General features: G+C 35.9%; 1 protein-coding gene across 4 annotated transcripts in view; it reads right to left on the reverse strand.

Moving 5' to 3' along the window:
• The window catches only part of BANK1 (B cell scaffold protein with ankyrin repeats 1), a 340,384-nt gene that overhangs the window by 289,811 nt on the left and 37,852 nt on the right, over positions 1–12,721 (reverse strand). For all 4 annotated transcript variants that reach the window (XM_069593619.1, XM_069593616.1, XM_069593618.1 and 1 more), the window contains exon 2: positions 9,032–9,430. In XM_069593619.1, coding sequence (XP_069449720.1) covers positions 9,032–9,430 — 399 coding nt within the window. The remainder of the gene's footprint in view (positions 1–9,031; positions 9,431–12,721) is intronic.

Here is a 12,721-nt window from a genome sequence, read left to right on the forward strand (position 1 = left end):
TTTTATTCATCTCTTAGACTGTGCCTACTTTTGTCCATCTCTTAGAATGTGCGTACTTTGCTTTTGTTCATCTCTTAGAACCACAGATATCTATAGGAGATAACTCAGGATATTTAGCCAATAATCACACACACATACACACACACACACGCACACACACAGATCTTTGTAAATAGTGTATCTGTCTGTGTATGTGTGTGTTGTACATATGCATGCCAATTGACATCACGCCCCATTACTCCTAAATACTTCCTAACAGGGATGTTCTCTTGCATATCATCTCACAATTTAAAATTCAGAGAACTGAACATTGTGCAATGCTGCTACCTACTACCTGTGTGCTCGGTCACTCGGTTGTGTCTGACTCTTTGTGACACCATGTGACACCATGGACTGTAGCCGTCTAGGCTTCTCTGTCCATGGGATTTTACCAGGCAAAAATACTGGAGGGGGTTGCCAGTTCCTACTCCAGAGGGTCTTCCCAACTCAGGAATCAAACCTGTGTCTCCTACATTGGCAGGTGTATTCTTCACCAACGAGTCACCTATCCTTTCTCCATTGTATGCTCTTTGCTCCTTACCAAAAATTAACTGTCCTATACATGTAGGTTTATTTCTGAGGTCTCAATTCTGTTTTCTTGATCTGTGCCTATTTTGAGCCAGAACCACACTGACTTTATTATTAGAGCTTTGTAATATAGTTTGATGTCAGCCAGTGTAATATGTCTAGCTTTGTTTTTCTTTGTTAATATTGTTTGAACTATCTGTAATGTTTAGCAGTGCCATCCAAATTTTAGAATTATTTGTTCTAGTTCTGTGAAATATATCATATGGTACTTTGATAGGGATGGTAATCCATCTGTAGATTGCTTTGGGTAGTACATACATTTTTACAAAATTAATTGTTTTAATCTGTATGCAAAGAACATAGTTTCATATATTTGTATCTCCTTAATTTCCTTCATTAGTGTCTTACAGTTTTCAGTGTACAGGTCTTTCACCTCCTTGGTTAAATTTAAAATATTGAGTATTTTATTCTTATGATGAAATTGTAAGTGGGATGGTTTTCTTAATTTTTCTTTCTGATATTTCTTTATTAGTGTATAGAAACACCACAGATATATGTATGTTGATTTCATGTTTTGGAAATTTACCAAATTAATTAGTTAGTTCTAGCAGTTTTTTGGTGGACTTCTTAGGGTTTTCTACATACAGCATTGCTACTGTTACTGTTAAGTCGCTTCAGTCGTGTCCGACTCTGTGCGACCCCATAGATGGCAGCCCACTAGGGTCCTCTGTCTCTGGGATTCTTCAGGTAAGAATACTGCAGTGGGGTGCCATTGCCTTCTCCAATGCATGAAAGTGAAAAGCGAAAGTGAAGTCGCTCAGTCATGCTGACTCTTAGCGACCCCATGGACTGCAGCCTACCAGGCTCTTCTGTCCATGGGACTTTCCAGGCAAGAGTACTGGAGTGGGGTGCCATTGCCTTCTCCGACATACAGCATTATGTGATCAGCAAACAATGACAGTTTTGCTTCTCCCTTTCTTATTTGAATAACTTTTCTTTTTCTTGCCTAAATCTGAGGCTAGAATTTCCAAAACTATGTTGAATAAAAGCGGCAAGAGAGGCATACTTATTTTATTCCTCACCGTTGAGTGTCATGCTACTAAAAGTTTATCATGTATGACCTTTATTATATTGAGGTATGATCTCTCTCAACCCACTTTGTTTAGAATTTTTATCATAAATATATTTTGAACTTTGTCAAACGGTTTTTCTGCACCTATTGAAATGATCATATAAATTTTATCCTTCATTTTGTTAATATAATGTGTCATGTTGGATAATTGAGATGTTGGACCAGACAGATATTGGACCATCTTTGCATTTCTGGAATAAATCCCTCTTGATCATGGTGTATCATCATTTTAGTGTATTGTTGGATTAATTTTGCTAATGTTTTGTTGATGATTTTTGTATCCATATTCATTAAGGATATTGGCCTGTAATTTTCTCTTTTTTTGTGGTGTCATTGTCTGGTTTTGGTGTCAGGGTAATGCTGGCTTTGTAAATTGTCTTTTGAACTTTCCCCTAAAAATTTTTAGAACAGTTCAAAATGGATAGGTACTAAATCTTCTTTGAATGTTTTACAGAATTCATCAGTATTGGTGACTTTGGTGAAACATATTGCTCCTGGGCTTTTTTATATAGTTTCAACTTCCTTACTAATAATCAGTCTACTTAGATTTTCTATTTCCTTCTGATTTAGTCTTGAAAGATTGCATGTTTCTAGTAATTTATCCATTTGTTTTACGTTGTTCAATTTGTTGGCATATAACTGTGGTAGCCTTATGGATCATTTGTGGATCCTTTGTGGATCTTCTAACTTCTCTTTCATTTCTGATTTTATTTATATGTTATTTTTCTCTTTCCTGGTTAGTCTATCTAATATTTGTTGATTTTGCTTGTTATTTCAAAGAACTAGTTCTTAGTTTCATTGATATTTTCTATTGTTTTTGGTCTCTAATACATTTCTCTGATATTATTTTCTTCCTTCTACTAATTTTGGGTTTTATTTGCTATTTTTTCTGATTCCTTTTGTAAAGTTAGATTGTTTATTGGGGATTCTTCTTGCTTCCTGATGTAGGCCTATATTGCTGTGGACTTCCTTCTTAGAAGCATTTTTGCTGCACCCCATTGATTTTTATATATTCTATTTATGTTTTTATTTATCTCTAGGAGACATGCCATAATCTCCTTTGATATCTTTGATGACCCATTGATTGTTCAATAGCATGTTGTTTATGCTCCAGGTTTTTGTGTGGTTTTTTTTTTCATTTTTTCTTATGATTGATTTCTAGTTTCCTACCATTATGATTGGAGAAGATGCTTGATATGATTTCATTCTACTTTAACTTATAGAAACTTTATGACCTAACATGTAATCTATTCTTGAGACTGTTTTATGTGCTCTTGAAAAAAATGTTAATTCTGATGCTTTTGAATGGAATGTTCAATATATATATCTACTAATATATATATCTTGCTGTGGCACAGCCCAACTGCCATAGCACACTGGTGGGCAGAGATAGCTCTGGCCCGGCTTCAAGGCTCAGCTGAGGCACAGGAGTAGGCGTGGCTCTCAGCAGGGTATGCCCACTGTGGTGACAGATTGGAGGGAGGATTAAAAAAATGGCAACTACCAGTGACAGCATTAGGAAGGTAGCCTGAGACCACCCCCACACAAAAACGTCTCCTGCCAGTGTCTTAGTCTCTGGGGAGCATCTCAACTGGTTCCTGCCTCCCTGGCAGATGCTTCAGATGCTTCAAGATTAGTAAGTGGGTCCCCTCTCCTATGGACCATATGCTTTTCAATCTGGTATTTCTGCACTGGTTTTCATATCAAGTGTGTTCTGTGGGAGCCCTTTATAAGCAGGTTTCTATTTCCTACAGTTCTATAGTTTTCTTGGACATATTCCCTGTTGAGCCAACTGTATGGGTCTTTCAGCCTTTGTTCTTCGTCCAGTTTTCAGGTCCCTTTCTTAGGGAACTATTCCAAATACAGTTGTATTAATAGATGTGCTTGATCCATGGGAAAAGTTAAATTTAAGATTTTCCTACACTGCCATCTTTACTCTTTCAATCTTGACAGAAATACCACAATAAGCCCATTCATCATTAACAAAGTGAAACTCGACTGCACCAGTAAACATTTATAAACTTAGAAACACAATTTGTATTCTTCTACGATTTTTTTCCGATATTCAAAATGCTGAAATATTTTGGAAAGAAAGCAGCATTACATTTTTGAAACAGAAAATAATGAGAAGAAAGTGTCAAAACAATTACAAAGAATATAATGAGAGTTATAAATAAGCAATAATAAAAATTTAATAGAGTTAGAGATGAGTATATTTTCAAGTAGAAAAGATCTGAGATGAAATCATTAATAAAGCAGGTTTTCAATGAATCTTGAAGGATGGCTAGGATTTCAACCAAAAAGATGGGGAAAGTTACTCCACATAAAGAAGGCAGCATAGGAGCAGTGGTTTTAAGACAGAAATGGGAGACTGTGTTTCCAGAAATGGAAAGTGATCCAATTATCCTTGTGTACAGCACATACCGATACTAATGGTAATGACACAAATGGCCTGAACATCTATGTTGCTACTGATGCTGCTGCTGCTGCTGCTAAGTCACTTGAGTCGTGTCCGACCCCGTGTGACCCCATAACATGGCAGCCCACCAGGCTCCCCCGTCCCTGGGATTCTCCAGGCAAGAATACTGGAGTGGGTTGCCATTTCCTTCTCCAATGCATGACAGTGAAAAGTGAAAGTGAAGTTGGTCTCATGTCCAACTGTTAGCGACCCCATGAACTGCAGCCCACCAGGCTCCTCCATCCATGGGATTTTCCAGACCAGAGTACTGGAGTGGGGTGCCATTGCCTTCTCCAGAACATCTATGTTAGTTCCATGCTTTTGAGGAGCTGGAAGGCCATGTAAAATGGATGGACTTCATCTGAAGGCCATGAGACCTCATTGACCAACAAATCAGAGCTTTTACAGCAATACATAGCTCAGAAGAGAGGAAAGAAAAACATGCTTCTGTATGATTTATTTCAATGTATGGCGGCATTGTCATTTTTCCTGTTTTGTTTCTCCAACAACTTTACTGTTACATTGCTGTTCATAATTTAATGATTCCTATTTTACATTATCAAAGTTAAATATCTGAAATCCTTGGTTTGGTAATATGAAAACAAATCAAAATGTTAAAGTTGTTCATGAAAGTATTAGCAGCTCTCCCATTACTATTACATCTACAATTCAACAATAAAGAAAGTATGATAAATATGAAATATATATGAACATCATATTTTCATATAAATATAAAATATGATAAAATAAAGGTTAGAGAGAGCTGACTCAACTGTTGATAACAAGCCAGAATGCTTAAAAGATATAAGAAGAAAGAGAAAGGGAGGAAGGTGACCCAGTAGATGAGCTGGGATCACTGGAACTGGTACACACTCTTTTAAGGGAAGGATTCATAAGCAGCAAAATACATAATGGTAACACTCAGAAAAGTTAGTTGATTTTATATAGATTTGAGATCAGATAATTCATATTACATCTAAACTATGCTGTATGAAACCTATACATGTGAAAAGATTAGAAGGAGAAAACAAGGTAAAGATCCAAAAATAAACAAACAGAAGACAGAAAAGGAAAACATATGGTCAAATTGGTTACACTACATACAGAAAGGTAGAAAACATACACAGGTTTGTATTATTCCCAGTTGGTGAATGAAGGAGACAGGAAATTAATATTTCTTCATTTGTTAAATAGAAATAAAACACTCACATTGCACATGAATTACTGTATATTTTTTCATAATTTTAACAATAAAAGTTTTCCAGAATCTTGACTAATTATAAAATATCTTTCCCTTTCATTAAGTTTTAGAAAATTTCCTCTGATTTGTCTTTCTTTTGTGAGTATATTACAACATGTAATTATTTCCAAGACTTTTCTGGCTTTTTTATTATTCTCTTTATCATATAATGTTCCTGAATAATAAGTTTCCTTTCTTCCTGTATAATTCTCTGCGGCACAGAAGGGGAATAGAAAAAGGACACTAAAATTGAATTCCACATCTTTCATACTAATTACCCATTTTTTAAAAAAAACAGACTTTATGTGTTCAACACAAATGGCAACAGATAACAAAAAAATAATTTAGCACAACATTCAAGGGATTTACTAAAACAAATTATTATTGCATAGACCACAGCAATTAATACCAATTTTTTCAAGTGACTCAGCCAATACATAAAATTATTTTAGGCATGATTAGCCAATTGCTTATTGATCTGTATTTTGATTGCATGCTTACAGTTTCAGACAAATTTACCTTTGAATTTTTTTTCACACAATATTATTATATTTACTATTTTTTAGGTACATCTAAGCTATTATACAGAGAAGGCAATGGCACACCATTCCAGTACTCTTGCCTGGAAAATCCCATGAATGGAGGAGCCTGGAAGGCTGCAGTCCCTGGGGTCGCTGAGGGTTGGACACGACTGAGTGACTCCACTTTCACTTTTCACTTTCATGCATTGGAGAAGGAGATGGCAACCCACTCCAGTGTTCTTGCCTGGAGAATCCCAGGGACGGGGGAGCCTGGTGGGCTGCCATCTAGGTGGTCGCACAGAGTTGGACACGACTGAAGTGACTTAGCAGAAAGCTATTATAGAATGGGACATGGAACAACAGACTGGTTCCAAATAGGAAAAGGAATACGTCAAGGCTGTATATTGTCACCCTGCTTATTTAACTTATATGCAGAGCATATCATGAGAAATGCTGGGCTGAAAGAAGCACAAGCTGGAATCAAGACTGCCAGGAGAAATATCAATCACCTCAGATACGCAGATGACACCACCCTTATGGCAGAAAGTGAAGAGGAGCTAAAAAGCCTCTTGATGAAAGTGAAAGAGGAGAGTGAAAAAGTTGGCTTAAAGCTCACCATTCAGAAAATGAAGATCATGGCATCTGGTCCCATCACTTCATGGCAAATAGATGGGGAAACAGTGGATGACTATTTCTTTTGGGGCTCCAAAATCACTGCAGATGGTGATTGCAGCATGAAATTAAAAGACACTTACTCCTTGGAAGGAAAGTCATGACCAACCTAGACAGCATGTTAAAAAGCAGAGACATTGTCAACAAAGGTCCATCTAGTCAAGGCTATGGTTTTTCCAGTAGTCACGAATGGATGCAAGAGTTCAACTATAAAGAAAGCTGACTGCCGAAGAATTTATGTTTTTGAGCTGTGGTGTTGAGAGTCCCTTGGACTGCAAGGAGATTCAACCAGTCCATCCTGGAAGAGATCAGTCCTAGATGTTTATTGGAAGGACTGATGTTGAAGCTGAAACTCCAATACTTTGGCCACCTGATGCAAAGAGCTGACTCATTTAAAAAGACCCTGATGCTGGGAAAGACTGAGGGCAGGACGAGAAGGGGCGACAGAGGATGAGATGGTTGGATGGCATCACCGACTCAATGGACATGAATTTGGGTGAACTCCAGGAGTTGGTGATGGATAGGGAGGCCTGGCATGCTGCGGTTCATGGGGTCGCAAAGAGTCGGATACAACTGAGAGACTGAACTCAACTGAAGCTATTATAAGAAATCAGTGTAAAAACTGAATATGGGAAGGTGAGAGCTAACAATATCTTCAAAAATAGTCCTGTGTTGTCCATAAGCTATAAGATTTTTTCCTATCGAATATCAATGGGAATACAATTTGAAAATATAGCCACTCAACGGTACTCTTCATAAAACAAAACAACCAAAACAACAATGAGGTATGCCCAAGTATTTTTACACAATAGTGATATCATAATATAAGTGGCCAATACAACTTGAATTCTTCAAGGAAGTGAAAATAATGGGTGTGGAAAACCACTCAAAATTTTGTCCCAATTTTTAGTGTTCCTCTGTATCAGAGGAGACAATGAGCATAAACTTACCTGTATCTTATGTTCTTATGTGTATTTTACTGTAATAAATACTTTATCATTTCCAATTGCAACATTTTTCCTTTTCAACTAAAAATACAAAAGATACTTGGGAAATACTAAACAAAAATAAAAAGTGACAGATTATTAGATATTAGAGGACTGCCAGTTTGAAAATCATAGCGTAGGGTCAACATTTCCCCCTTTTTATTGCTGCAAATCATCCCAAAACATAGAGAATGAGAAACAATTATGCAAATGTCCTATTCACTGAAAATAGCAAACAGTGACCTCTTAGGCCTCCAGGTCAATAGAGTGGTTCCAAAATCAGATTTCAAAAAGAGCTAACAAACATAGCTTTCTCTAATTCTAGAGGTCATGCCTTTCTATATTGTAGACATGATGCAATAGTTTCAGGTAGAAGTGGTTTGGTTCCAAAAAGCAGAAAAGGTGAGGCTAAATGAAGAACTCTACAGAAAAGACAAATCTGTAGGAAGCAGTCTATGTCTGTGAAAACAAAGTAAAGTCTTTCATTGTGGGGGTAGGGAAGAACAAACAACAAAACCCACATTCTCGATCATGTTCAGTGATACAAAAGAAAACCCAGACACATGGTCCAGCACAGGATCCATATGAAGGTAACTATGAGAGAAAGAGCAAACCAGCACATAAAGAATCACATACTAAAATCTCATTGCCATAAAAGTAGAAAGTTGTGACCAAGCATTTTTCCATGAATTTTTAAAATGTGATAAATTATGATCACGGTTTTGAAACAATTATACAGTGGAGAAATCAAGGTGTTAAGAAGAAGATAAGAACAAGAAATTCATTGCAAACTTCCTGTGTTCAATCAAAGGTTAAAATGAAAGAAGTAAAGCAATATAAAACTGAAGAAAAAATTTGAAATAATACAAGGGAAGAGAGAGTACAGAAAATATAAGAATGTAGCAAAGACTGAAATGATGAATATAAGTTAAGTATTAATAAACTGATATTAATAATCAAAAAGAATTAGAAACTGTATATTAAGATAAAATAAATCAAACACATATAAAAGGAATCTCTGAGAAAGAAAATCATAATAATAAGATAGAGCACACATTTAAAGACAGAGGCCAAGAAGTTATGCCTGAAATAAGAAGAATATTGAATCTATGTCTTGCAGAAAAGAGCCCCCCTCCCCCAAAAAAAGAAAAAGGAAAACTAAAACAAAAACTAACATATAGCATTTGTTCTACAAAGTATGATCTCCTGCAAGCTGCCCTAAGGAATATGTTTATAAACCATTTTTTGAACCACTGATAAACATTGTCCGGAATAAAGCTAAAATTAAGAATCTTCATGAATTTTGAGGAAAGTATAATACACTGTTAAATAAAGTTGGATTTCCTTTTTTTTTCCTTTAGTTCCACTGTCAAATATTCATTGGTTCAAAAAAAACTTTCAAAGTTTTAATTAAAAAATAAACAAAGACAAACAAATACGATTTGGCAACGCTACCTCCAAATATGATACTCTCAATTACAGAGATGTATTCTTCAGGCCCCTGCTCCGTTGAGATCTCCCATCTGCTTCTAGAGATATTTAATAATTTGTAGAATTGATCTGAACTCTTCATCCCACACAGCAGAGTGACCACACTTTCTGATGAAAAAAGTATGTTTTTCAGAAATTGACCTTTCTTTGGAGATAGGTTTTCAAGCAGGCTATTTGATAATATCAAAAGTTTACACTTGTAGGAGCTTAAATTCAGCAAGTCCAAATCCCGAAGAGAGCAATTCTCCAGGCAATATAAAAGGGTTGCTTCCATTTTCACAACATGTGAGAAAACTTCGCTCAAGTACAGAGCCCATTCCTCAGCATCTCCTTCATATATCACGATGATGTCTTTTGCATTTTCTGGAAAAGAGAAAATAATGTATTAATTTTCTTATATTGACAGGCTAAAAGCTGATTATATTATCAGTTCTTGAAGAATTAAATGTACTTCTTATGGAATATGTTACTTTGCTTATGTGTGTGCATGCAAAGTCGCTTCAGTCACGTCCAGCTCTTTGCGACCCTATGGACCACAGCCCACCAGGCTTCTCTGTCCACAGGATTCTCCAGGCAAGAATGCTAGAGTGAGTTGCCATGCCCTCCTCCAGGGGATCTTCCCAGCCCTGGGTTTAAACCTGCATCTCTTAATTTCCTGCATTGTCAGGCAGGTTCTTTACCACTAGTGCCACCTGGGAAGCCCTTAATTTGTTTACACCAGAGACCAATAGTATAATTTGTAGTATCCCCAAAGTAACCCTATGGGATTAAGATAATTCTTCAGATGCAACACAGAGTTCATGCTTTGTGCAAGTGTACACTGTACTCCCGGCACAAGTGTGAATCTAGAAAGCTCAACTGAAGTAAATGAGAGGCCTTGAGACAGAATGAAAAGACTGTTCTGTGGGATTAGGGATGCTGGGCTACCAAGCATGGCTCTACCAGTAACCATGTAATTTTAACTAGATTTACCTCCTTAATTCCTTTCAGTCATTGTTTCGTCACCAACTAAATGAAGGTTTGTTTTTTTTTAAATAAGCCCTACCTCATGAATCAGATTATTCTGAGAAGAAATGAGAGAATATATGTTGGAGGACTTGAAAATACTTCTTCCATGTAAAGATGGGTACATCAAGGCAGATTATAGAATTTCCATGCCCAGAAAACTAATAAAATAAAATAAATAAATAAAAAATTCAATAATAAAAAACAAAGGGAGCATTATGTCAGAAACCAAAAAGTTAATGTTGATGAAATAAATCGGAGGTTCTAGGGAGGCAATGCTAGCCCTTATCTATCTCCTACCCTAAAGCCAGAACTGATGGGAAAACTTATAAACCACCAAACTGGCAGGGTGGTCATGAATCTCTTCCCTAATTGGAAACTGGTCAGGGACGTCCGCAGAAGCAAGAAAGGCTGAATCATGAAGAAGTCAGGACTCAGGGTGAGGCAGCGAAGCCAGCCAAATTGTACAGGAAATCAAGAGCATCCCTGAGCACTGGGAGGGGTCCTGCAGAAAAGGTCTCATTAGAGACTATAATCCACTGCCTCCAATGTGAGTCACACTGACAGATCTTCCTTCTCTTTTCTCTCACGCCCTAACAACTGACTGGAATGTAGACATTCTCTCTCAAACTATAGCTTGCATGGAAAAATAAAAAGTGGCCAGTAGGGAAGAGAGCTTAAGGATAATTTACCCAGACAATCTTAAGGAAATACAAGTCTAAAATGAGCTAAGAGAATCATGAGCAAGATGAAAGGATTAGCAATACGAACTCACAGTTATTGAAAGAGATGATGGCAACCACATGAACAATAATAATATGATCATCATAATAAAGAAAGCAGCACAACAAGAAAAAAACTAGGAGAAACGATAAGCAGGGAAGAAAAACACAAGAAAAGTTCTTCAGAGTATTAAAAAATTAATTAAATAAAACCTAAGGTCAAAACCAAGTTGACTTGATTTAATATTTTTAAAAGAATCATTTGAAAGGGTATAATAAATAGATAAAAAGATCAAAAGCCAAAAGCAGTACCATTGCTCAGATAATAAATCAGAAAAAGCACTGACTAGATTAGACATAGATAATATTTTATCTCTGGCCTCAAAGTAAAGCTTTATATTTTCATAGTAAACACAAAAAGAGAGAACAAAATTAAAGAACTGATGAAAAATCTGATATATATGGATAAGAGCCAAAAAAGGAAAACATTGAACATAAAGATACTCCAAAAACCTGAAATAGAAGAGAACAAAGGACATATTAAAAAATTTAAATATAGTTTTTAAATCTTTAAAATATGGAAGAAAAAGAAACCAGTTTCATGGAAAAATTGTTAGAGGAAACATATCATGATTAAATTTCTCTTGGTTTAATGATTATTATAAAACCTCTTCATATATTCAGGAAAGAAAAGCAAGTCATCCAGGAGGAGAAAAATATCAGGTTGATATATTTTTTACAGAGCAGTTTCAAGGCCACATTATGATAAATTATAAGACAGCTCTTACAAAAATATTTTATAGTATCTTCATACTATAGAATATTGTACAGCAATAAAAATGAATCACTGCTAACATGAATGGATGAATCCAAAGACCTAATGTTGAATGAAAGAAAAAACAAGTATATACTGAATGACAGTGTTTATATGAAGTTAAAAAACAAAAAAAAGAAACCCACCATGATATAGATCAAAACATTTGAGGTAGGATTAATGAATGGAAGCAGATAAGAGGGAACATGCTGGGGTTCTGAAAATGTTCTATATCTTGATCTGAGTGGTTGTTACACAAAGTACACTTACATAAAAATCTATTCATCTATATATCTTAGACTGGAAATGTAAGTTATATTACAATAAAAAAGTAAATTAAAATACCAAGAGAAAAAGAGTTTCAGGATGGCAGCTGTTTAAGAGGCATAGGGACTTATAATAGAAGAATGGAGGATTTCAGGAGGGAGATTCAAAGAAAATAAAACAGTTGTAAGATTGTATCATGTATGTGAAAATTTGAGGAAAAATGCTAATGGTTTGAAAATTCTGATTGGACATTTTGAAAAAATTAAAGATAGATATATTACAATCTTTTACCTGCAAACTACAAAAGAAAATAAAATTAATAGCAGAAAAACAGAGCAAAACAAAACAAAAAAGAAAGCAGGATCATTATGTACTATTTGGATTAACAGTATAAATGTGCATATAATCATGGTTATGAACTGAATATTTTTGTCCTCCCCCTACAGTCATATATTGAAACAATAGCCCTCAGTGTGATGGAATTAGGAGACGGACCAATAGGAGGTGATGAGGTCATGAGAATGGAGCCCTCATGAATGAAATTAGAACACTTATAAAGGAGGCTCCAGGGAGCTCTCTTGCCCGTCGTGCCCTGTGAGATCACAGAAAGACACCAGCAATCTGTAACCCAGCAGAGGGACCTCACCAGGATTTGACCTGCTGGTGCCCTGACTTTGGACTTCTAGCTCACAGAACTATGAGAAATAAATGTTCATTGTTCAGACCACCACGTCTATGGTATTGTATTAAAGCAGCCTAAAATGGACTAAACAATCATAATAATGTAAAATATGTCTAATGGTTTAGCTTCAAGTTGTGATTTAAATACACTGGGGAATAAGGAAA

Source organism: Ovis canadensis, chromosome 6 (genome assembly GCF_042477335.2).
Source record: "Ovis canadensis isolate MfBH-ARS-UI-01 breed Bighorn chromosome 6, ARS-UI_OviCan_v2, whole genome shotgun sequence".
Classification (NCBI taxonomy): Eukaryota; Metazoa; Chordata; class Mammalia; order Artiodactyla; family Bovidae; genus Ovis; species Ovis canadensis.